Source organism: Perissodus microlepis, chromosome 7 (assembly GCF_051167445.1).
Source record: "Perissodus microlepis isolate ML-2025 ecotype Zambia chromosome 7, ASM5116744v1, whole genome shotgun sequence".
NCBI lineage: Eukaryota > Metazoa > Chordata > Actinopteri > Cichliformes > Cichlidae > Perissodus > Perissodus microlepis.
This window is the reverse complement of record NC_140467.1, coordinates 56,701,666-56,725,937: the sequence shown is the minus strand read 5'-3', so window position 1 is coordinate 56,725,937 and position 24,272 is coordinate 56,701,666. Positions and strand designations below refer to the sequence as shown.

At 39.5% G+C, this 24,272-nt stretch overlaps 1 protein-coding gene across 2 annotated transcripts in view; it reads left to right on the top strand.

Moving 5' to 3' along the window:
• Window positions 1-4,968: 4,968 nt before the first annotated feature.
• megf10 (multiple EGF-like-domains 10) overlaps window positions 4,969-24,272 on the top strand; it is a 58,075-nt gene continuing 38,771 nt past the window's right edge. Inside the window, exons 1-5 of one of the 2 annotated variants that reach the window (XM_084936183.1) lie at window positions 4,969-5,221; window positions 11,332-11,467; window positions 16,028-16,129; window positions 18,171-18,271; window positions 19,439-19,531. In XM_084936183.1, the coding sequence (XP_084792309.1) occupies window positions 11,349-11,467; window positions 16,028-16,129; window positions 18,171-18,271; window positions 19,439-19,531 (415 nt within the window). In that variant the 5' untranslated portion in view covers window positions 4,969-5,221; window positions 11,332-11,348. The remainder of the gene's footprint in view (window positions 5,222-11,331; window positions 11,468-16,027; window positions 16,130-18,170; window positions 18,272-19,438; window positions 19,532-24,272) is intronic. The other variant, XM_084936184.1, reaches the window with a different exon arrangement.

Genomic DNA, 24,272 nt, shown 5'->3' with positions numbered 1-24,272 from the left:
ATTCGTCATTTTTACTGAATGGGCTTCTGTCTGTCAGTGTGTCGTGCGGTTTGACAAGATTCATTCCTTTTAAATTCCGTTTGGCATTTTTAAATTAGATCAGTCAGTCTGAGGGAAAACACAAGCTGCTGCAGCTCTGCCCTGACGAACAAGCTACATTTGCTGATTTTGTGCAGAATTTTGCCATAACATCACGTTATATAGAGTAGCAGCTGCCCACGTAAAAATTTTTACATCACCAAGTAACTTTTGCGTGTTTCCTGAGTCAGTCAACTCGTTGGCTCGTCTTTTATGTTATAGAAAGACAGAGGTAGGAGACAGAGCAGAAGATTTTTTGATTTAAAAAAAAATAATAATAATTTCATTGTTGCCTGAAGATAATGTTTGCATGAGCTGGAGACCTCTTGTCAAACCGCATGACACACTAACAGAGAGAGAGACAGAGAGAGAAGACCAGGATCAAACATCTGGAACTCAGAGCATGGAATATGTAAACAAATCAACCAGTTAACCTGGAACACCGGATAGGTTTTCTGTATTTAATCTAACACCTGTGGCTCTCACAGATTTAAATATATTAATCTTTCCACATCGAAAGGAGCCAGTTGAGGTGGTTTGGGCATCTGACAAGGATGCCCCCTGGGCACCTCCTGGGTGAGGTTTTCCGGGCATGTCCCACCGGGAGGAGGCCCCAGGGCAGACCCAGGACACGCTGGAGAGATTATATCTCTCAGCTGGCCTGGGAATGCCTTGGTGTTCCCCCGGATAAACTGGAGGAGGCGGCTGGAGAGAGGGAGGTCTGGGCTTCTCTGCTTGGGCTGCTGCCCCCGTGACCCGGCCCCGGATAAGCGGAAGAAAATGGATGAATGGATGGATGGATGGATAGATAATCTTCCTTACTGTATTGGATTGATGTACAAAAATATAATTATTAAAATATAGTCACTTTATTTTCCACTCAGATTATGCGATTTTGATTAAAGTTTTTGTGTTTTGTTAAGAAAAGCCAAGCACTATGCCTTCCCATAGCTTTTTCTGTCAAGCTATTGACAATCTACAGAACCAATGCAGATGGAGAAAATGATTATACATGTTCAGTTGTAGAATCAAATCTGTGAAACATACCAAAACAAACAAAAAGAAGTGTTTAATTTTTGTTTCTTCTTATAGATTTATTTTATTTCCACAGGTACAAGTGAATTATGAAAAAAAACACTGAAAGTCTGTTGAATGTAGAGTCCATTGTTTTTGAGGTTATTTAAAAGACAAAGGAATGCTGTACTCATAAATATACATAGATTAAATGGTAAGTAGACTGTTTCTCATATAGGGCTTTGCTACTCTCCCGGAGCACTCAGAGCGCTTTATACAGGATGTCACATTCACAGAAGCACATTCTTCTATGCTTTTAAGTGTTTTCGAGCTAACATTCACACCCCGAAAGATACATCAGAGAGCAACTTTGGCTTAGTATCTTGCATGTCCCAAGGATATTTGGCATTCAGCCATGGATCAAACCACCAACCTTCCTATCAGTAGATGTCCTGTTCTACCACCTGAGCTACAACCACCACAGATCAGCATGCAATTACATCATCCAAGAAAATGATGCACCTTCATAAACTTTGAATTAATCCATTAAAAATACATAGCAATGTGGAAGCCGCCACATTGCCCTGCAGTTCTGAATACAGTGGAAGAGATGCAATCACTCTGCATATGTAGCACACAGTACTATTGTTGCAGTTACTTGTTGTTAGTAGATTAGACCCTACAATCTCTGGACAGCTGAAAATGAGTCAGAAAAACACATGGATATATTTTTCGTCATTATATTTTCTGGTCATTTAGATATTTCACAGTAGTTTTTCGAGGTCCTAGCACACACAGGGAGTGTCATGGTCCTGGGTCGTGCGACCCAGTGTTTTGAGTTTTAGTCTATTTTGATGTTTATTGTTTGTTTAGGTTCATTAAGTTATTCTAGCTCATTTGTAATTATATTACCCTTGTGTTAAGTCTCCCTTGCCCTTCATGTGTTTATGTCTGTGTGTCTTATGTTGCCAAGTTCATGTTGTCGTTTCTGTCATCTTCCCCTGTACTCAGTCTCCCTGGTTCGTGCGTCTACCTGTCATGAGTCATGTCTGCGTGGTTATGTTTAGTTCATGTCATGTCTAATCTCCATGTTTCCTGTTTTACTTTGAACGTCTGTATTCAATGTCAGTGTATTTAGTTTCACTTCTCCTGTCCTGTCTTTAGGTTCATGTGTGTCAGCTGTGCTCCCATGTGTGGTCACTTCCCCTGATCATCCCTCATGTGTATTTAGTCTCTGTGTTTCATGCAGTCTGTGTCGCGTCGTCTGTGTTCCCACCTCCATGTTTTCACGGTCAGTCTTTGCAGTTATCACCATAGTCTCTGAGTCTTCTTAGTTTGTCACAGTACTAGTTTTCCCAGTTTAGTTATAGTCTAGTTTAGTCACGCTATCCCTGCTGTGTTTGTACACTTTGTCTTCAGCCATAATAAAGGCTCGCTTTCTGTTAAGTTCACTCCCGTCTACTCACTTGTGTACGCACCTGGGTCCATCACACACACCACCACACGGCCTGTCTCCGCAGACCGTGACAGTGAGATGTTGATGTTTGTTTGAAAGACAGCATGGAATTTAAATCGTACTGTAAGTTTGAAAAAAAAAGAGTCACAGGATAGTTTTTTTTCTGGAAAAGAGAAACACTATTCATCTTACTGAAGTTAAATGAGTGTAATGCCGTAATATTTACTCTCTTTACTCTTTACTCTTGCTCTTTAAAAAAATTTTTTCTAATGCTTGTTTGACTAACTTTGCAATCCTTCCCTAATACAACAAAGTGTGGTATGTAAATATGTTTAAACCAAAAATTGTGCCATTAAACTATGGGCATTCCTGACTATGATTATTGATTAAAATGGATAATAGCTGTACTGCCACTACCTGACTACAGTTCATTACTCCGTATTTATATATATATATATTTATTAAAGAAACAAAATCAGTCATGATAAGTATAGATGTATAGTTGACTAGTTATAATAAAAAAGCATTATGACAATATGTGAAATGACTATTAGTTAGAGAGCCTATCTCAGCTGACATACAGCAAAGGCAGGGTACATCCTGGATAGGTTGCAACTTTATAACAAGGTTAACACATAGAGACAGACAACCTTTAATAAAATTATTTAGCTACAAAATTAGATTTTTGCTTCTAGGATGGGTTAATAACATACAGCTAAGTTAAATTTTAAAGTATTACCTAACAACAAGCTTAGAGACTTGCCTTGCACAGCATAAAAATTAACCCTTTAACTTTTCTGAATTGTTAAATGATTAAAGTAATATTATTAAATTCAGATTTTTCATGTCTAGAAAAGAAAAATATTATCAAATACTGTTGCAGGGACTCTGATTGTGACGCCATAATACGACCCATGCCCCTGAAAGTACAAGGTACTTACAATGTAATTATGTCATTGTTTCCTGTAAAAACCTGACTTGCCACTTGATATTAGGCACAATTACAGGATACTTACGCCTTAGTTGCATGTCTAACAGTGTCATTATTTCAGTGTTTCCTGTAAAAACCTGACTTGTGACGGAAAATTACATGTGGTTATAGGGTACTTACACCCGAGTTGCAGGTTGTATTAACACATGGTAAACATCCAGGGAAAACAGGAGCTGCGCAAATACACAGAAAAGAAGCCAAGGTTTCACTGTGTAGCTCAACAATTCAGCAAAGATTGACTGCCAGCTGAATTGCCAGAGGGGGAACCCTGGATTAGTCATGCCCATAAATGCAGACAACAACATCAACAGACAGAGAGGGAGTGAGAAAGAGAGAGATAACCAAAATGGAGAGACAGAGGGAAAACAAACTGGGCAAAACCAGCCAGGGAGAAGTGAGGGGCTATCTGCTTTAGAGCATTAGGCTGTTATACCTCATGTTGAGAATAGCGTCCTTCTTTCTCCACAAAATAACTGCAGAAAACAGCTTCTGTGTTTACTGGGAAATCTTTTAATTTGAGTTGACAAAATTCCTTAGAACTATAGCAATAATTTAACCTGAAACATAAAAAGGGAAGAACAAACTTTGATTTCCAAAATTGAATGTCTCATTACTCCAAATGATATCTCCTGAAAAAGAAGACGTAGCTATTTTAAATGACCAACTTCACAACCTTTATCTTTATAAAGGCAAAAGCTCATATGTGAGCTCTAGAAGGCAATGGTTAGCAGAGGGAGACCAAAGCACAGCTTATTTATTTTGTCTAGAACAACAAGAAGCACAATTTCATTCCTTCTAATCTGCAGCTTATTGTTTACTAGCAGATTACTGTTTTGCCTTTTACAGCAAACAATGCAATTCCATCTACTCACAATGAGGTTTCCTTTATTTTATGATTAACGTTAATATTTATTTTGAACACATAAATAAATGTGATGCTCCACTCTGATCAATGTCAAAATGCATATTTAAAATCTAAAAAACCAACAACTCTCTAGGTTTAGGCTGTTTAAGTGTTGAATTTTAAACATAATTCTCTGATTTGCTGACAACAGAGACTATATGTACAATTTATTGAGCAAGAAATTTTACCTGGGGCCTTATTACATTAAAGCTTCTACCACTGGGATATACTCCCTGTTATCTTTTGGAATAATTTTATCAATAGAATTAAATTTAAAAGAAAAATAAATCATTTTCTTTTTTTTATTTCAGTATATCGTGTAATTTTTAATTATGCTATTATGAGTCCTTGGTTTGTATTGTATATTCTGTTTGTGTTCCTGTTCTGTGTAGATGAGACGTACTCATCATGTGTTTCTAATGGGATGGTGTTTTGCGGCAGGTGGCAGCAGAGTCAAAGTGTTGCTACCCTCAGAAAGATGCTGTTGATGCCGCATCAATGACGTCACATACTTGGTCACCAGTATTTTGACAATGGGAAAAGTTTATCGTTCTGGCGACGAAACGTTGTAGAAATCTGAGAAAACGATTCGACTAATGCGCTTTCCACTAGTTATTTTTAATTTTAATTTCAGTTTATGATTTATTTCTTAAGCGGTTTCAGGGGGATAACACTTTTTCCTTTTCTTGTCTTTTTTTTAACTACTGGACATATCAACCTCATACACCGAAGGACGGATCGACAGCCGTGGCATGATCGTGTTTTGCTCATAGAGAAGGTAATGTATTGTACTGATCTGTGTGATATTTTTATGTAATAACTGTAAATGACTGGACAAGAATTTGCTATAGATAAAGTTAAAAAATATTTCTGAACAACGATATTTTTGATGTGTGCTGGCCAGCTGGCAAGCGATACAGATGTTAAATTTTCTTTTAAGATCTTCGGGAAAAAAAAAAGAAAAAAGAAAAAAAAACTTTATTCCTGTTGTGCTTTCAATTTGCACGTTTTTCATAGATGTAAATGCTGTTGGGGTTTTGCAATCTTAAACTCTAGATTTGAACTATATCTTGCAAAAGGAGGGCAAAAAATAGTGACCGAGAGATGTTAATGGGTTTAATAATTTGCACCTCTCAAAATCACCCATTTCCACATTTTGGTGGTTTAAACCACCAACTGCAAAGGTTACTAGCTGTAAACACTGAGTAATGGTCAGATAGGAACCGTTTAGAGTTTCAGACCTATTTGTTTACATGCTTATCTTTGACATCTTCAATACTTTCACAGTAGGTGAAATCAAAGTACAAAGCGCCTAGCTTCGAAACTCTCTCTTGTTTTTTTTTTTTGTTTTTTTTTCTTTTGTTTTTAAAGAGTAGCAGACTGAAAATGCAAAAGTACTACACTAGCAGTACTGAAAATATGTTCTGACGACAGACAACTCTACGACAGACTTGGGTGCTATAACTTTAAAAACTTTCTAAATTAATTAGCTTAAAGAAAACTGAGTATAGTAATTGCTCATATTTATACATCTCATTTAGTACCATTTACACCAATTCTAAAAGGAGAGAATTGACGTCAAAATTGCATGTGTTTGCAAATAAATACTGTGCTAAAGCCTGACTGTTTCAGGGATTTCAAGCAGCAGATCTGCTTTTCTGGAATTCCTTTGTGCATAGAGAGAGCCTTCAATGCTGTGCTGCCTGACTGCTAGTATATCAAAGTTATGCAGCCTAGCTTAATCCATTTCATTAGCATTGTGCCTGGAGCTCTTTCACGCATACAGCATAGCCCTTATGTGCATAGCAGTGCAGTTGTCTTGGGGTGGGGAGGATTTCAGCATTGGTCAGTGCAGCTGTGCCCACTTTCAGCAGAATGAAATCAGAGATGACTGGCTCCAGTATCCAATACACTGCCTGAACAGACACAATGTTACTACCCATACAGCTACTAGAGACATCTTGTAGGCTTACTCCATTAGCCAGTATTTTTGAAAGAAGGCTGGCCAGAAGTGTTGACCTCAAAACATTTTGCTTGGCCACCACTGCCATGAAGTGTGATGCGCTAGTCATTTAATGTCTGTGTACTATTAAAAAAGGTCATCCATACTTAATTTGGACTCTTATACAAATTCTAGAAACTCTTAAGGAGATTTTAACCATTGATAATTTGAATGAGTGTTTAGCACAATTTTGGTTCACTGATCTTACACGATTTCTTTATAGTATAGGTTTGAGTTGAGGTTGATGTTCAGTATTTAATTCTAAATTTATTAGTTTAGCTAAACTGACGATACTTTGTGTTATGTGTTTTAAATATAGTTATTGGTGGGGAGAGTTGAAGGGAAGTTTAAGCCTAATTTCAGTTTGACTACAAATAAGTTAAAAAATAATGGTGTGTTTGCAGGCTACAACGCTTTCTCAGGTCCTTCCCATTTGAGTATACTGTAACCCAGTTCTTTCTTTTTTTGGTACAATTTACATATGTCCCCTAAATGTGTCACATGATGTTGAATCATAAAGTTTGTGTTTTGCAAGGTGGGTAGCTATAAAGATCATGAAATATTTGTGATCACTGTGTGTGAATTGTGCCTGTGCAGAAGTGGCACATTTTGAGTTCTAACTTTCTCGAGAACCCAGATAACAGAAGGTAGAGCTAAAGTAATTTGTCATTAATTTGTTTACAGACAGCATTCACAAAAGGAAACATAACAATATGTCGACTCATTTTTTCTGAGAATCTCATTAACTTTTTGTGACATGAATGAGGACACACACACACACACACACACACACACACACACACACACACACACACACACACACACACACACACACACACACAGCTTGCACGTTGCTACATGTTTTATTGTTTGGGATTTTTTGTTGCAGCTTTTCAGCTGCTACATACACACAACGCACCATTTCAGGTCCCAGCACATCTTTTACATGGGAGACATGATCAGCTGATGGAGCTGAGGTGTGCGTCAGCCTCCCCTGACACCACACCCTGACACCACTGCTCCACCCCTCCCCTGCAGCTGAGCCACAATCCACACCCTGCCACACTTTTAAACTATCAGACTGATAAAAATGAGTAAACGTGAGAACTTTTTGCTAACCAAACTCATCAAAAGTCTTTTTTAAATGTTCACAATAAACCCCACTGAAGATGCTGATATGTATGAAAAACAACATGACTACAGCTGTTTTCTATTTTAGTTTATTTCTTTTCATATCTATATTTGTTTGTTAGATTAAAAAAAAGTTACCCATAAACTTATTACCTAAATTCTATTTAGGCATATTTTGTGCATCGGCAAACTTAGCTTGCAAAAGTAATTCACAATTTCCTTCTATCTGTAACAACATGTAATGTTAAAATCTTCTTCTGGGGGTGGTATGTGTTTGATCCTTGAGCTCGGGTCCTCAACCAGAGACATGGGAGTTAGAGGGTTCTGCGCACTGTCTTGGTTGTTCCTAGGACTGCATTATTCTGGATAGAGACCTCCAGTGTTGTGCCTGGCTCTTAATACTCTTATTACCGCAAGAACCAATTTGGACTCTACCTTCTAGACTTGCTCCAGCAGTTCTTTCAGCCCCTAGTACCTCTCTATTTTCTTGTGCTGCTTTTTTTTGATGTTGCTATCTACTAGGATTGCCATATTTATCACAACTGCAGTCCTCTGGTCCTTCTCAACTACCACTATGTCTGGTTAGTTGGCCAGCAGCTTCTCATCTGTCTACAACTCAAAATCCCACAGGACCTTATCCCCGTTGTTTTCAACAAACTTTGGTGGTTTCTCCGATTGAGACTTGAAGACTTCGAGTCTTCAAGCCACACTATCCCAGTCATTTGGTTTTGCCTCTTATATGTGGTCCAAGCTTGCATCATACTATGTGATGCTCGTATGTGCTGGATAGCCTCCAGGGCACCCTTGTACAGTTGGCAGCTTAGATCCAGTCAGCTGTGGTAAACGTCTGGATCTTGTGTTTAGGCTCTGTTCTTGTGCTGCTATTATCATTGCCTCTGTGCTGGCCTCTAAGCAAGCCTTTTCTATCCACTGGTAGGATTTCTTTATGTCAGGGATTTCCTCTATGTGTCTGTGGTACATTTTATGCAGCAGCTTAGTCATCCATGATCATTCCTCTTCCTGTTCTTCATCACCATTTGTCTTCAGCTACCTAAGGTATTCTTGGAGTATTCAGAATCAAAATTTGGTTTATTACCAAGTTTGTGACCAACAAGGAATTTGTCTTGGTCTTGTGGTGCAAAAAAATCAATGGTACAGAAATAGAATATATGGTATTTACAATATATATAATATATACATCTCAAAATAAATATTAATATAAATAAATACATTAGGAATATATACTAACTACCTACCTTAAGAAATATGTATGCGTGTGTGTGTGTGTGTGTGTGTGTGTGTGTGTGTGTGTGTGTGTGTGTGTGTGTGTGTGTGTGTGTGTGTGTGTGCAAAGTGCATGTATTGAGTCCAGTGGGAAAGTTATTGTAGCCTGAGTAAATAAGTGTGTTGTTGTAACATGTTAAGTGAGGGGGTGTTGTTACGTAGTCCGACGTCTTCTTGTGCCATGAGGTGTTGGTTCTGATGGACCACAACCTCCTGTAAAAGGGAAATATCACAATTTATGCCCGGGTGAAGAGTCAGTAGCAATCCTGATTGCCTGTCTCACTTGCATGAAGGAGTACATGTCTTGTAGGCAAGGCAGATTGCAGTCATTCACCTTTTCAGTGGAGTGGCTACATGCTGTAGTCTGCCTTTGTCCTTTGCAGTGGCAGCAGTATGCCAAAGTGTTAAAGGAGGTGAGAATAAATTCAGTGATGGAGCAGCTAAACTGCAATCTGTGATGGTGAGCAGTCCATGCCACATGCTCCGTGTGTCGCCCTGGTGGAAGCGAGACTCTATGCGCTCCCGATACCGGCGTTTGGCATCCCTCACCATGCGCCGAATGGCGTATAAAGCCGCTTTGTAGGCGCTTATATCTCCAGTGGCGAGACCAGCCTGGCGGTCCTGGTTTTTGAAATAGAAATTCTTCAACAAGATTTTGAGCTGTCACTTGTTTTTTTTGTCAAAAACAAAATAAATTTTTAGACTTGAGAAATTTGTTGCTGCTCACAATGTAATAGATTTATGTATAGAACAACTTGTCGGAACACTGACAAGACGCTAGAACTTTGATTGTAGGGTGTTTACCTAACAATATAAAGCACCTTCAGGTGACTGTAGTGATTTATGACAGTATAAACAAAATTGAATTGAATTGAACAGAACCCTGACAGGAATGGATTGTGAAATTGCAGACCAAGAAGAAAAACTTTTTTTTTATACCGGTTGAGACTTCATTGTCATTAAGACTCAACATCTCGTTTACAAGAGAGACCTGTTTCAGACAGCATAATAAAATTAAAATTAAAAAAACACATTAAAATAGCTAAAAGAGTCATATTAAAAACAAGAACAAGTTCCCAGTAATGATGTCAGAAAATCATTTAACCCTTTCATGCATGAATTATGACAACCTCAATCAGGATTTTTTCTTAAGTATTTTTATTCACCTTAAGCCTTCATTTTTTTAAACATGTACTTTTCAAAGAGTTTTTTACATGTCCACTTAGGTGGACAACATCACCTTTGGAGTGGCTGGCAGGGTATGGATTGACGCACCAGTGTCCAATGTAGTGGTTTATGTGCAAGTATACTATCAACACTGACACAAATACAAGAAAACAGCCTTTGAATAGCTGTGCACTGTAGTGACCACTGTGTGTGAAAGGGTTAAATGTATTTTAAAGTCTGCATGTGAAATCAATTGAGAGAGCTGCAAGCCCTTCCTTAGTACGCTAAGAACAACCTGGAGAAAGATGATGCATACTGCAAATGCTCTTTGGCAGAGACACTGCTTATATTTATGCTTAAATAGGGGAGAGGTGTTCAACCCAAAGAACAGCATCCCCACAGTGAAACACAGTAGTGGGAGGATTAGGCTGTGGGAATGCTTTAGTGCATCTGGAACTGGGAACAGGTTCACATCAAAGTGTAAAGAACCATGAGGAAAGAAAATTGTAAAGATTTTGAAAGAAAACCTCAAACAGTGATTTAGCAAAAACTGGGTCTAGGTTGTTTCCCTGCACAAAAGAAATTTTCATAGGTGGGCAAACAATCTTGTACACATCTGTATCAGCTGAAAAGTTCAGATTCTGTATCTCAAGCATTTGGTTGGAATAGCTGATTAAAACAGGATCTATGTTAAAGTCAAATTATGTCAGTTACAATATAATTAATCGTGTCAAATACATGTTCATACTTCTGGTAAATGGACTGTTTCTTATATAACACATTTCTACTTTATTTGAGCACTCAAAGCCTCATTCACATCCATTCACACAAGCACTTTTTACATCTAAGTGCTTTCTATCTACCATTTACACTCTGAAGGATGTGCTATATTTGGTGCCCTTTCAGACATGAGAAAAGTACAGATCTCAGAGAATCTTAACATTGTAGTTGGTTTTGACTTTTAACAATTATGTCGAGAACAAAATTAAACAGGATCATATAGACTACAAACATAGTAAAGCACAGATGTTTTACTTATTTTTTTTTTTTTTAATTAAAACAGAGGAATACAAATTTTTAAATTAATCTTTTTTTTCTTTAAATTTTCACACCTGTTGAATGTATTAGGAATTGACAATGATATTGGATTTGGAAATTTCAGAATGACATAAGTACAAAAATAAGTAATTGCATAAATAAATACCCCGAGGGATTGTTGGTAGCTTACAATCATCAGAGTTTACGGATTGTCTTTCAGACAACAGAAACTTAAATGGTGTTTTCTCCTCCTTCCTTGTCTGAAGGTGCAGCCCTCACAGAGATGACTACACCACTGTTGCTCCACAGGACAGTCTTGCTGACTGTAGTCTTCTGTAACTTGCCTTGCATCGCTTCCTCCCTCAACCTGGAGGATCCCAATGTCTGCAGCCACTGGGAGAGGTTAGTCAAGATAATAAAAAGGGCAATAAAGGCATTCAGCCTTAGGTGTCCTTTACCCACCTCCAGACTATACTAACCATCGCTGTAACATTACGCCCCTGATACTAACACTACATACTAATGCACTAAACAGTGGAAATGTGTTATCAACCTGATAACTTTCTTAAGCTGTGTTTAAAGTGTCAATACTTAGCAGTCTGTTTTTTCCATTTGCAAGGATGAAAAAAACTTCTATGTTCAGGACTATCCCAGTAAAGCTGAGCATCGCTCATTTTCCTAATTATAGTACCACTGAATGCTAAAGACACAGTTACTAGAGCTTGTGCACACACAGACTTACCTGTAGAGGTTACTGATGAGACTTACATGACTTACAGAGAATCTGTTCTGTTCAGCCTCATAACGCAGAAACATATCTTCAAAACAAGGCTGAACACAAAAAGTTTCTCTGTCAAGGTTTGTCAAAACTTGCAGAGTACTTTGTTTGCAGAGTACTTTCAGTTTTTGCTCTCTGCTGAAACCGAAAGCTGAAACCTGAGCTTTTGACTGGCTCACTTTAATATATAAATCCAGCACTGTAACAGTTTGCATAAGATATTAGAAACCATATGCATTTCCATTGTTAAACAAATGACAACTATTTATATTTCTATATGAACTATTTATATTTCTCCCCCAAACCCCTGCCAGGCCATCACCCCCCCCCCCCCCCCCCTTTCTCCCTCCTCCCCACACCTGAAATTCACTGAGGAGATGATGGAGCGGGTCAATGCTGGGCTCAGATCTGCCCAATCCCTTTTTGTCCCCCATAAACCCCCCACCAGAGCAGCCAAAGGTTCGCCATCGAGCCCCACCCTCAACAGAGCAATTGAAGTCACATTGCCCAGCCTCGCCCCCCTTAGTTCCTCCTTACCACCTTCATGCCCTGTCTCCGCAGTCTGATGTGTGATGTGTGAAGGGTCCGGGCTGCGAGGATTATGGCAGTGGTGACTTTTCCCAGGAGAAGCTGAGACCCTGTTTACTTTTAAAATTTCTGTACTTTTAGGTGACAGAAGGAGACATGTGGCCTGGTCAAAACACAGAGAGCTGCACCCTAAAAGATCTTTAAATATAGTAAACATACCTTGTGTGCCACAGACTGCTCCCAAACACGAGGGGGCAAATAATACCTCTAAAACACTTAAGTTGGCTTTATTAAACGTTAGATCTTTAGCTGGGAAAAAATTTTAAATTAATGATTTAATCACTGAGCACAGCCTTGATTTTATGTTTTTAACTGAAACTTGGTTGGACCAAAGTAACAGTGGAGCTGTTCTCATCAAGACGACCCCTCCTAACTACAGTTTTATCAGTGAGGCCAGGGTGAGCAGGAGAGGAGGAGGGGTTGCTGTCTTATTTAATGAATCATTTCAATGTAAGCAGCTATCTCCTGGAAGTTTTCAGTCTTTTGAATATGTGGCTTTACAGCTGAAGGCCCCATCCAAAGTTGTGTTTCTTAATGTTTACAGGCCTCCCAAATACTGCACAGACTTTTTTAATGACCTCAGTGAACTGCTGTCTGTGATCTGTGTTGATTTCGGCTGTGTAATTATTGTTGGGGATTTTAACATCCATGTGGACAACCCTCAGGACAAGGGGACTAAAGACCTGAGTAACACTCTGGGCAACTTTGGGCTGACTCAGCATGTAACAGAGGCCACACATAATAGAGGACACACTCTTGACCTACTGATCTCCAAGGGCCTGAGCATTTCAAAGGTTACTGTGTCTGATGTGGGCCTGTCTGATCATTACTGTGTTTTCTTTGAAAGTACAATCTCAGCCCACATAAATATATCAACAGCAGTGATCACAAAACGGTGTATAACTGAACACAGTAGTGCGATTTTTAACCAGGTCTTCCCATTAACACCTGACCTGTCCAGAGGGTCAGTCAATGAGCTCGTCAATAGCTTCAATGCTAACATGTTAAATGTAATGGACACTATTGCTCCCATTAAGGTGAAGGTTATCTCTGGAAGGAAAAAGTCTCCATGGAGAAACTCCACACTAGTGAAAAATGAAAAAAGAGAGTGTAGGAAAGCTGAGCGCAGATGGAGAAAAACAAACCTCCAGGTTCATTATGACATCTATAAAGAGAAACTTCACAATTATAATTTACAACTGAGGAGTGCAAGAAGGTCCTACTTCTCTGACATCATCACTAAAAACAGCCATAATGCTCGGGTCTTATTTTCTACAGTTGACAGGCTAACAAACCCTCCTGTGTCAGTGGCAGCTGAACTTCATTTGACCGTGGCCTGCAATGACTTTGCCAAATTCTTCACAGAAAAAATCCAAAAGATTAGACAAGCAATTGGTACATCAACAGCAGATCCAGAATATGTACTGTGTCCACCGAAAAACTGTTTAAACACCATGAAACAGTTTCACCCTATTAACAGCAAAGACCTGGAGGACATCATAGGTCAACTGAACTCCTCCTCCTGCTGTTTAGATGTCCTGCCCACATGTTTTTTCAAAAAGGTCTCAAAGACTTTGGAGTCAGACCTGTTACAGATCGTCAACTTTTCTTTAATATCAGGTGTGTTTCCAGAATCACTAAAAACTGCTGTAATAAAACCTATACTGAAAAAGGACAATCTTGACAAGACACAAATGAACAACTACAGGCCGATCTCAAATCTCCCATTTTTAAGTAAGATCATTGAAAAAGCAGTTTCTCAACAGCTCAATTACTTCTTAAAACAGAATAACTGCTATGATGCCTTCCAGTCAGGTTTTAGACAGAACCACAGCACTGAAACCGCTCTGACCAAAGTGTTCAATGACATATGTCTGAATATAGACAGTGGAAAAATGTCAGTCTTAGTTTTACTGGATCTCAGTGCAGCATTTGATACAGTTGACCACAACATATTACTCAAACGACTGGAGAACTGGACAGGTCTTTCAGGAACTGTACTAAACTGGTTCAAAACATACTTAGAAAACAGGAAATACTTTGTATCAATAGGTAACTTCACATCTGAGCAGACAAGTATCACATGTGGAGTTCCCCAAGGTTCCATCTTGGGACCCTTTCTGTTTAACATTTACATGCTCCCACTGGCACAGATTATAAAGAACAACAAAATAAACTATCATAGCTATGCAGATGACACACAAATATATATCACAATGTCACCAGGAGACCGAGGCCCTGTACAGGCTCTTGGTAAATGCATCGAGGAAATTAATGACTGGTTGTGCCACAATTTTCTCCAGCTAAACAAAAACAAAACTGAGGTAATAGTCTTTGGCGCCAAAGAAAAACGATTACAGGTCACCAGAGAACTTCAATCTATACACCTAAAAACCACAAACCAGGCGAGAAATTTGGGTGTAGTGATGGATGCAGACCTAAACTTAGAAAAACACATTAAGACAATAACAAAATCAGCTTACTATCACCTCAAGAATATTTCAAGGATAAAAGATCTGATGTCTCAACAGGACCTGGAAAAACTAGTCCATGCATTCATCTTTAGTAGGCTTGACTACTGTAACAGCATCTTTACAGGTCTGCCTAAAAAATCAGTCAGACAACTACAGCTCATTCAGAACTCTGCTGCTCGAGTCCTCACTAAGACAAAAAAAGTGGACCACATCAGTCCAGCTCTGAGGTCTTTACACTGGCTGCCTGTCTGTCAGAGGATAGACTTTAAAGTTCTGATGCTGGTCTATAAAGCTCTGAATGGTTTAGGACCAAAATACATCAGTGACCTCCTGACCCAGTATGAACCTTCCAGATCCCTCAGGTCATCTGGATCCGGTCTTTTATCAGTTCCCAGAGTCAGAACCAGACACGGAGAAGCTGCATTCAGCTTTTATGCTCCTTAAATCTGGAACAAACTCCCAGAAAGCCTCAGATCAGCTGAAACACTCAGTTTATTTAAATCCAGGTTGAAGACTCACCTATTCTCAGCTGCATTTGAATAAAGCACCAAATCCACACTTTTAAGCTTAAATTTCAAAACTTACATTTAACTACTGATTTTATCTACTGTTCTGATTTTATCTGTTTTGATTTTATATACTGTTTTGTTTGTTTGTTTGTTTGTTAATTAGTTAGTTTGTTTGTTTGCTTGTTTTAATCAATTTTAAATCATGCTTTTTATTTGTTTTTGTTTCTAATGTCTCTGTAAAGCACTTTGAATCACCTTGTTGTTGAATTGTGCTATACAAATAAACTTGCCTTGCCTTGCCTTGAAGGCCAATAACCTCAATTGGTTGCCCTGCAGGCATAGCATAAATATGTTAAGACCTATAATTTTTAATCTTATAAACTATTTATTGTATCATTATCTCTTCTAAGAAAACAAAGCTTTTGGACAAACAGGCAATTAGTTTTTACAGGTATTTTAAGGAGTTGGTTGAGTGTCAATCTATTGTGTGTCAATCTCTGAAGTAAATCAACTAATTGAACAGAGACAATTAATGAGGCAGTCATGAACTATCATCAGCCACACACTGGTTTCATGTCTGATATCCATTTTTTTTCACTTTCTGTGGTTTCAGTTACTCTGTGACAGTGCAGGAGTCATATGCCCATTCTTTTAATCAGATTTATTACACCAGCTGCACTGACATCCTCAACTGGTTTAAGTGCACCAGACACAGGTAAGAACCAATTAAAATGATACCTGATACGCATGGAAATGTGTGATGATAATGGGTTTGATTAAATGGCAGTACCACAGTTTTTCCCTGTTGTTTTTCTTTTTTTGTTTATTTAAATCAGACATTGTCGCTGTATATTTACCTCATTGTGGTCTCATTTGTCAGTGTCAAAAACACGGTCTGAAAGTGGCTTACCCCCTTTACCAAATAAAAGTTGTAATAATAAAGACAAAATTTACAGAAGAATGTAGACATGCTAAATGGACTGGAACTTAAATAGAGCCTTTTATTCACCCAGTTACACTCACATTCATACAGCACTTTTATCTAACAATTAAGACAGTCACATGCCAATGCATGCAAATTGGGGTTCCGTATTTTGCCCGGGGACATGTCAACATGCAGACAAGAGGAGCTGGGAATTAGAGCCTTGAACAAGACTATTTTTTTGAATTCTGCTCCCACCAAATTTCTGACCATTACTGTCTGCTCCCACTGTCTGTCTCTGTCACCTGCTTTTGCAATATTTGTGTCCAGTCCTGCCCGTATCCACAGAAAGCATTGTAAGATGGTGAAAGATGTACCCTTAGGCCCCCTCCTCGATTCAAAGATGGTCTTTCTATTTTCATGTAAACGGTCTTGTTGACTCCCTGCTCAAACCAGCATTCCTCCCTGTCCAGGATGTGGGATACATCCTCATCACTGAAAGAGTGTTCACTGGCCTGTAGTAGTAAATAGACCGCAGAGTCCTGGCCTGATGAGTTAGCTCTTCTGTGCTGTGCCATCCGCTTAGCCAGAGGTTGCTTGCTATCCCTGATGTATAATCATAACAATCCTCCTGGCACTTAACACTGTTCACTATATTACTGTTTGTGTGCTTAAGGGTACATCTTTCAATATCTTACAGTGCTGTAATTGCAGCCATTCCCCAACTCTCGATGAATGGCACTCGTCATCGTGACAGTTTGCATATTAATGATAAAGAAACTGACCCCTATTGTTAGTCAGTGGTGTTAGTTTCAGCTTGTTTCATGCAAATGTACTGTTTAGAGGGTTGGGGAAACCTGCAGTCAGCTGAGACTGAAGAAATCACTTGGATGAGTGATTAAATATTTCTTCCACTGAAAAAGTCCAGATGAACAGAATAAACTTTTTGGGATTTACTTACCTGGATGATTGAGCATGCATCAAGTACTGTGGTCCTAGCAACTACCTGGCATTTTGGCTAATGGATGCACTAATCACCATTTATTTACACCTTTCAGAAGGGAATAGAGTATGGCACCAACACATGAGCACACCTCTCATAATCCTGCCTTACAGGACAAATTGCACCAATCCCTGCTTCTCCACAGCAACCCAGGTTGTCAGTGGCGGCTCATTTAAACTGTAGGAATGATTTACCCAACATCGGAAAAATACTAGGTCAACTTTAGTGTTATGACACAACATCAATGTAACAAATTAATGCTACCTTAACTTCTCTGGCCCTGCACTTTAAATTGTCCAAGTCAACAAAATGTAAGATTTACCTGTGGTAGTTTATTTAAGCAAGTTATGTAGCGCTAACCTTTGCTTTAACAATGAATAATTTCTTGTCCTTCACCTCCTACACGGTGGCATTACTTACCCATCCAAATCCAAAATACATGTTGCTGTCCATACTTTGAAACCTTTCATTCTGGCTACAATGTTAGGGATCCTCTACAAGACACATGTAGATGTGACCAAACTGGAGCTCTGGGAGAGAGGTCACTCTATATACAATACTTTTTGTATATAGAGCTTTTCTAGTCTTACTCACTGCTTTTAATACACAAGCCCAACTCAGACTGGAAGATGAGCTACTAGTAACACTACATAGAGTAGATTTTGCAGTAGTTTTGCTCTCTTTGGAGAAGAGTTAGAGTTAAATGATGCTTTTGGTTATTAATGTCAATGATCCACTTTACACATTTTAATAATATAATAAAAGCTGAAAAACAAAATAATTGGTTACTCAGTGTCTAATTTTGTATGTGACTTAAATTCTTTTCTGCAGGATGATCTATAGAACAGCATATCGTAGTGGGAACAAGACCATGTACCGGAGGAAGTCTCAGTGCTGCCCAGGCTTCTATGAGAAAGAAGAGATCTGTGCTCGTGAGTAACACTAACACACACACACACACACACACACACACACACACACACACACACACACACACAGAGCCAGCCATGTTTCTATCGTTTTAGAGGATTTCAAGCTATTTCCTCATGTAACTGTGAGACAAATAGTGATTTTGCTTAAGGTCAACTTTTAGTAACACTTTCCTTACAGCCATTTATCACACTTATAAAATGCTGTAATGAATATTTCTTTTCAAATATCTTGTCACACTTACCTTCCCAGTAAGGCTATTACACAACCCACATCCCTCCCTTTTAATAGGCAGTGACAGGTGTTACTTTGGCAAAACTAACAATTGTAACAGCAGTAAAAAAAAAAAAAAAAAAAAAAAGCTTTCTGTCAAGACAGCCTGTTCTCATGGTGGAAAGAGTTGGTGATGAAAAAGTTATGTGTGCTGTGGTGGAAGGGAGAAAACAGTTAATGTCCCCCAGGAGTTCATAGGGGAATTTGTTCTAGTGTGAAAATACTCTTCTTTATAAGTAGCCTAAGCATCACATGCTGCTCTGAGAATCACATTTAATTTGCCAGACACTTTAGGCAACATGCCGTTTCCTGTTGCAAGTTGTATTGGAGAAGGAATCAGTTATATTAAGGATTTATTACTTTTTGTTTGTGTAAAGTCAGAGAAGAATCTGTTTGTTTGAAGTGGGTTAATCAATGCAAATCCAGCTTTAAAAAGAGTAATAATCTTTAAAATCATTGGCATTTGCTTGGTATTAGTGAACAGTGAAAATAAATCATAGTCTTGATGGAAGTTGTCTGTTACAAGGACTGTATTTAGAGTTTCTTGTAAAGAAAAATCTGCTTGAAAAACTTTAAATCAGTCTGCTGTAGAAAACACAAAGTAACTAAAAGAAACATTGACATTTTATTGAAAAAGAAAACAATTTCTAAAAGTCCAATTCTGGTTTTGGCCACAAAAACTCTTTAAAGTGTTAAGTCAAGTCAAGTCACAGAGCATTCAAAAAAGAATAGCAAGTCCCAGTTTCCATTTCACAAATCAGATTTATGTCTTAGACATAAACATTTATGTGATTACTACTACATGACTAATTCTAATGTAGATGTGTTTTGATGGGTTATTTTTTGGGGGGACCGTGCTGATCCCTGGCCTCTCTTCCTGTCTCCTCGATGTCTAGCTCATTGTACAGAGAGCTGTATTCATGGCCGTTGTATGGCACCCAACACCTGCCAGTGTGAGCCAGGCTGGGGGGGCTCCAATTGCTCGAGTGGTAAGTCCTCCAGCTGTTGCTGTCTGTTCACAATAATGACTTTGTGAGTGGGATTGGTTTTCTGTAAAAACACTCTGAACTCACAAGAGGAGAATCAGACTGTTCTCATCTTACTGTACCACACCAATGGCTAGACATACTGCAGGGTCAAAATACTGATGTCAGTCACAACACATGCCAGTCAAAAGTTGGAACGTGAGCATGTAGGAACTCAGGAAATTAGTGGATTTAGTTTTGATAATCAGATGTTCTTACATAGGAACTTGTTATAGGATTTTAACTACCTGTCCTCCTTAGACATATATATATTTTTTAATTTCACAGGGAATTGGGTGGCAGATTTTTTTATGTAAACAGACCAGTTTAGCAACAAGACTTTTTGTGCAACCTGGCTGCAGCAATTGATTAATTCTCTAAATGTTGACTTAAAGCAAGTTCCTAAAATGCTAAAGGTGACATGATGCACGGATAATAGTTTTGAGTCAGTTTTGTTTGATTTGGATTTTGCACTCTCCTCACACGGAGCATTTCTTATCAGCAAGACATCAGGACTATATCACTTGCCTCTACTGCACCAACACTTTTTTTGTCTGCACAACACGGGAGGCATTAAGGAAGATTTACATAGCTTACTATGTGATATTTATAAACCATGTGCTTATCATCTTCATTCACAAGAAAATCACAAAACAAAAAACACACAGCACCTGAAATACAAAACGGGTAGTATACAAACAAAAATACAATTTTGCTGCGGTGTATGTCTGTGTGTGTGTGAAAGAGAGAGAGAAAGAACAATTGGAAAAATTGTGAATCTCTGTGTATGAGCATTTGTCATGCAACATATTTGATAATGAGGGTCAGAGAATGCAATACAAACCCCTGGGAGCCAGAAGCAGACAGTCAAAGACTCAGGAGAGCTGCACTGTATACAGACCCCAGAAGTGCTGAAGACCTGAGGTCACACACCTAGACGAAAACCATGGGTCCAACTCAGCAGGAGGAAGGGGGAGGACCTGGTGGAGGACTCGGTGGAGGGCCCACAGCCAAAGGGCAGGAGTGCCAGACAACCAGAGGCAGCAGGCAGCCAACCGCGGCAGAGGCCAGCCTTCCCAGCATCAGCTGAGGATGGGAACCCAGGCGCGAGAACCTCCTGACGGAGCTGACTTGATGAGAGGTCCAAGCCTCCCCATACCATAACCCCAAGGGACCAGGCCAGCCAATGCCAAAATCTCCACCCAGGGTGCCGTTGGAGCGCTAGCTCCAGCCAGCAGTGAACCTGGGACGTAGGCAGACTGGCCCCAGATCAGCAGCCAACGTCACAACCAAAAGACAGGGTGGAGGAAACAGGGGTGTAGGCCACTTTTAACAGTTGTTAGTGTCAAAGGTAGGCCTTTTGGGTCCATGTGTTGGTGCACGTCACAGTACGAGTAAATAGTGAGTAGGACTGTGTGAAATCTAGACTAAACCACTACTGATGAGGGAACAGATGTGACATGAGAATGTGGCAGCTGGTTAACAGTGCTCATCCAACCAACTTTGGCCCATGTGGCACATGTTCCATCCCTCCCCACGACCCTATGTGTAAAAGTGACTGATAATCAGAGGAGGTTGAGGAGGAGAAGGCATGGGATCTCTAACACCAGTAGACTACCCTTGAAGGAGAAAGCCACTTCTGCTGGCTCAGTAAGCACTTCTGTTTCCTCTATGACACTGCAGGGCAACAAAAAGTGAACCAGGGGCCCGTGCAAATGGCACACCCTACCACCGCTGCACCAAAGGCTGGCACACTGCTGACGCCACTATAAAGAGTATTCTAACATGTGCAGACATGCCCCAAATCTGGGGGCCCATCTGCACATGGAGCCAGTAACCCGCTCAATCAACAAGGACAAGAATTATATCCTCCTCCACATGCATTGATAGCCTCTGACGATTACTTTAATGTATTTCTCCATGATTTTGTAAATAGGGTGATGGACTTAAGCTCAAAATTCTCCTTAGGTTCCTTGCCTAATGGGGATTGCCCTCATTTACCTCATTCTGTTCAATTACACTAAGTGACTAAGTTAGAATAATGGTTAAGCTGAACCCTTCATCACCCTCTTTAGGGATCTTGCATCCCTCTGTTCTTTCCGGGTCCTTCGTTGCTTTCTATCATTAACAGCTCACTGAAGCGAGGTTGTGTTCCATCTTACTTTAAGCATGCTGAGGTCATTCCATTACTTAAAAAAACCTAGTCTTGATGCCAGGTCTCCTAGTAATTACCGGCTTATTTCAAAATTACCATTTATTAGCAAATTATTAGATAAAGTTGTCAAATCAATTTATTTATTTATTATGCAAACTACAAATTTCTGACCCTTTTCAGTCCGGTTTTCAAAAGCAGCACTCCACTGAAACTGTTCTTGTAAAGGTCTGTAATGATCTTTTTGCTTTGTGCTTGTGTTGCTTCACCACAGTGCTGCCTTTGATACTGACCATAATATTTAATTACTTGTTACGGTTTGGAGGAGGACTCAAGCGCAGGACTCCGGTTCTGATGCTCACAAGAAGGGTTTATTTACAATTCACCAGGTGTATATACAAGAATGTGCGGGGGGGTGCTATATACAGCTGAGTGGGGGGAGAAGGGGTCTCCAGGGAAGTCCAGGGGAAAGCACGCGTTCTTCAGATTATCCACTCACACGATCACAGGCTCACACTCCGACACTGCCACACGGGAATCACACGGGGGAAAATCCAGGAAGCTCTGTAGACAGGGTTAAGTACGACGCACAAAGGAAAACAGTCTTAACTAAACTTGCTGTAGCTTGACTTCACTAACGCGTGGTAGACAACGATCCAGCGACGAACAGCAGTCACCTCCTGGCTTAAATGCTGCTCCCCTTAATGAGACCCAGGTGTCTCATCTCCCGAGGGCGTGGGCCGAGGGCGTGAACCCACAGTGAGTTCCGCCCCGGCGAGAGAGAAGATGAAGAGAGAGAAACAGAGAGAGTGCTGATCAGCGTGCAGCTGATCCGCCTGGCCGTGACATTACTAGGCTGAAGGTTTTGGTTGGTAACTCTCGCTCACCACTAGATTGGTTTTCCTCCTATTTATGTGAGAGGACGTTCTGTTGGGGCAAGCAGATTCTCCTTCTACACTGCTTGTTTAACCTGTGGCATTCCTCAAGGTTCCATCCTGGGTCCATTGCTATTCTCCTTTCACATGCTTCCTTTAGCTGGTATTATTCGATCTTTCTCAGGCATTTCATATTAATTTGATGCTGATGACATTCAACTGTACTATGTCTTTTAAGCCTCACCAGCTGGATAGGTTGTCTACCCTAGTTGACTGTTTATCTCATTAGTGACTGGCTTTCCAACAATTACTTTGTTTTAAACTCTGACAAGACTGCCATGATTATAGCTCCTCCTGATATACAATCAAGAATCAGTCAAATGATTGCTTTTTTTTACTTGGTAATTTTGGTTTAATATTTGATTCCTCCCTGAACTTTGACTCAAATATAAAATTTTGCTTAAGATCCTGTTTCTTTTACTTAAGGAGTATTTCTAAATTGCAACCTATAGTTTTCTCCTATGAAATGGGAAAAAAGTTTCATGCATTTGTATTATGCGCTTAGATTACTGTAATGCCTTTCATTTTGGCTTAAATCATCTCTGTCACACCTCAAGCAATAAAAAAAGCTGCAGACAGATTCCTGACACACTCTCGTTTTATTTTCTCAATATTGGCTCTTGGTTGATATTAAAATTCATTTTAGGAGTCTCACAATTGTATACAGAGCAATAAATAGAAAAGCTCCGCACTATTTGTCCCAAACATCTTTTTAAACACACTGCTGCTTGTTGCCTCCATTCACAAGCTCAAAATCTATTAGTTGTACCTCATATAAGAGTGAAGACTAGAGTGGACAAAGCTTCCAGGCTATGGAACAGTTTATCACTCCAGCTCTGTTTAGCTGACACTGAGTCTTTTAAGGAATAACTTTTTCCATTTAATCAGTTTTTTTGCTGACTTTCTGTTGTTGTGTGTCTGCTGTGGCAGACATGTGGAGTGGAGAGAGTGTGGACCCAAATGCAGACTTCGGAAATTGACTTTTTTTGAGGCAGAAAAAAAACACAAACAAAAGCACAGTAAGAAAATGACTAAACCTAAACAGGGAGGAAACTAGAAGCAAGTATAAAGAAACTAAAAACCTCATGGGAAATTCAGTGGGTGATATGCAGACAATCCAGCAACAAACAGAGGAAGACAAAAACTACGTGTACACTAATCCGAATAAATTTGAAAACGGCGTTTTAGTATACAAATGCTCTGCGTCCACACTACTGTTTTCAATTGTTTTCATCCACACTGAAAACGCTTAGATTCCTGTACAACGCATGCGTGAAACCTGCGTCATTTCTGCCGTGTATTTACTTTCCGGCTCTTTGAAATGTTGGGGCAAAATGTCGAGGAAAAGAGGAAAAACTGATATTATTCTTTAATAGGGCTGCCAAAATTGAGAGCAAACAAAGCAACTGCTGTACAGTACCAAACGCCATCTTAGTTGAATTGGTCACATGACTGCATCATATGACTAAAATGCGTCATCGTCTTCGAAAGCCTCCGTTTTCGCAGTCCACACTGCGATGTGAAAACAGTGTTTTCAAATGTATCCACTTTGGAGAGCGTTTTCAAAAAGCTCCATTTTCCTTGACCAAAAACGACGTCTCAGTGTGGATTGAAGGTT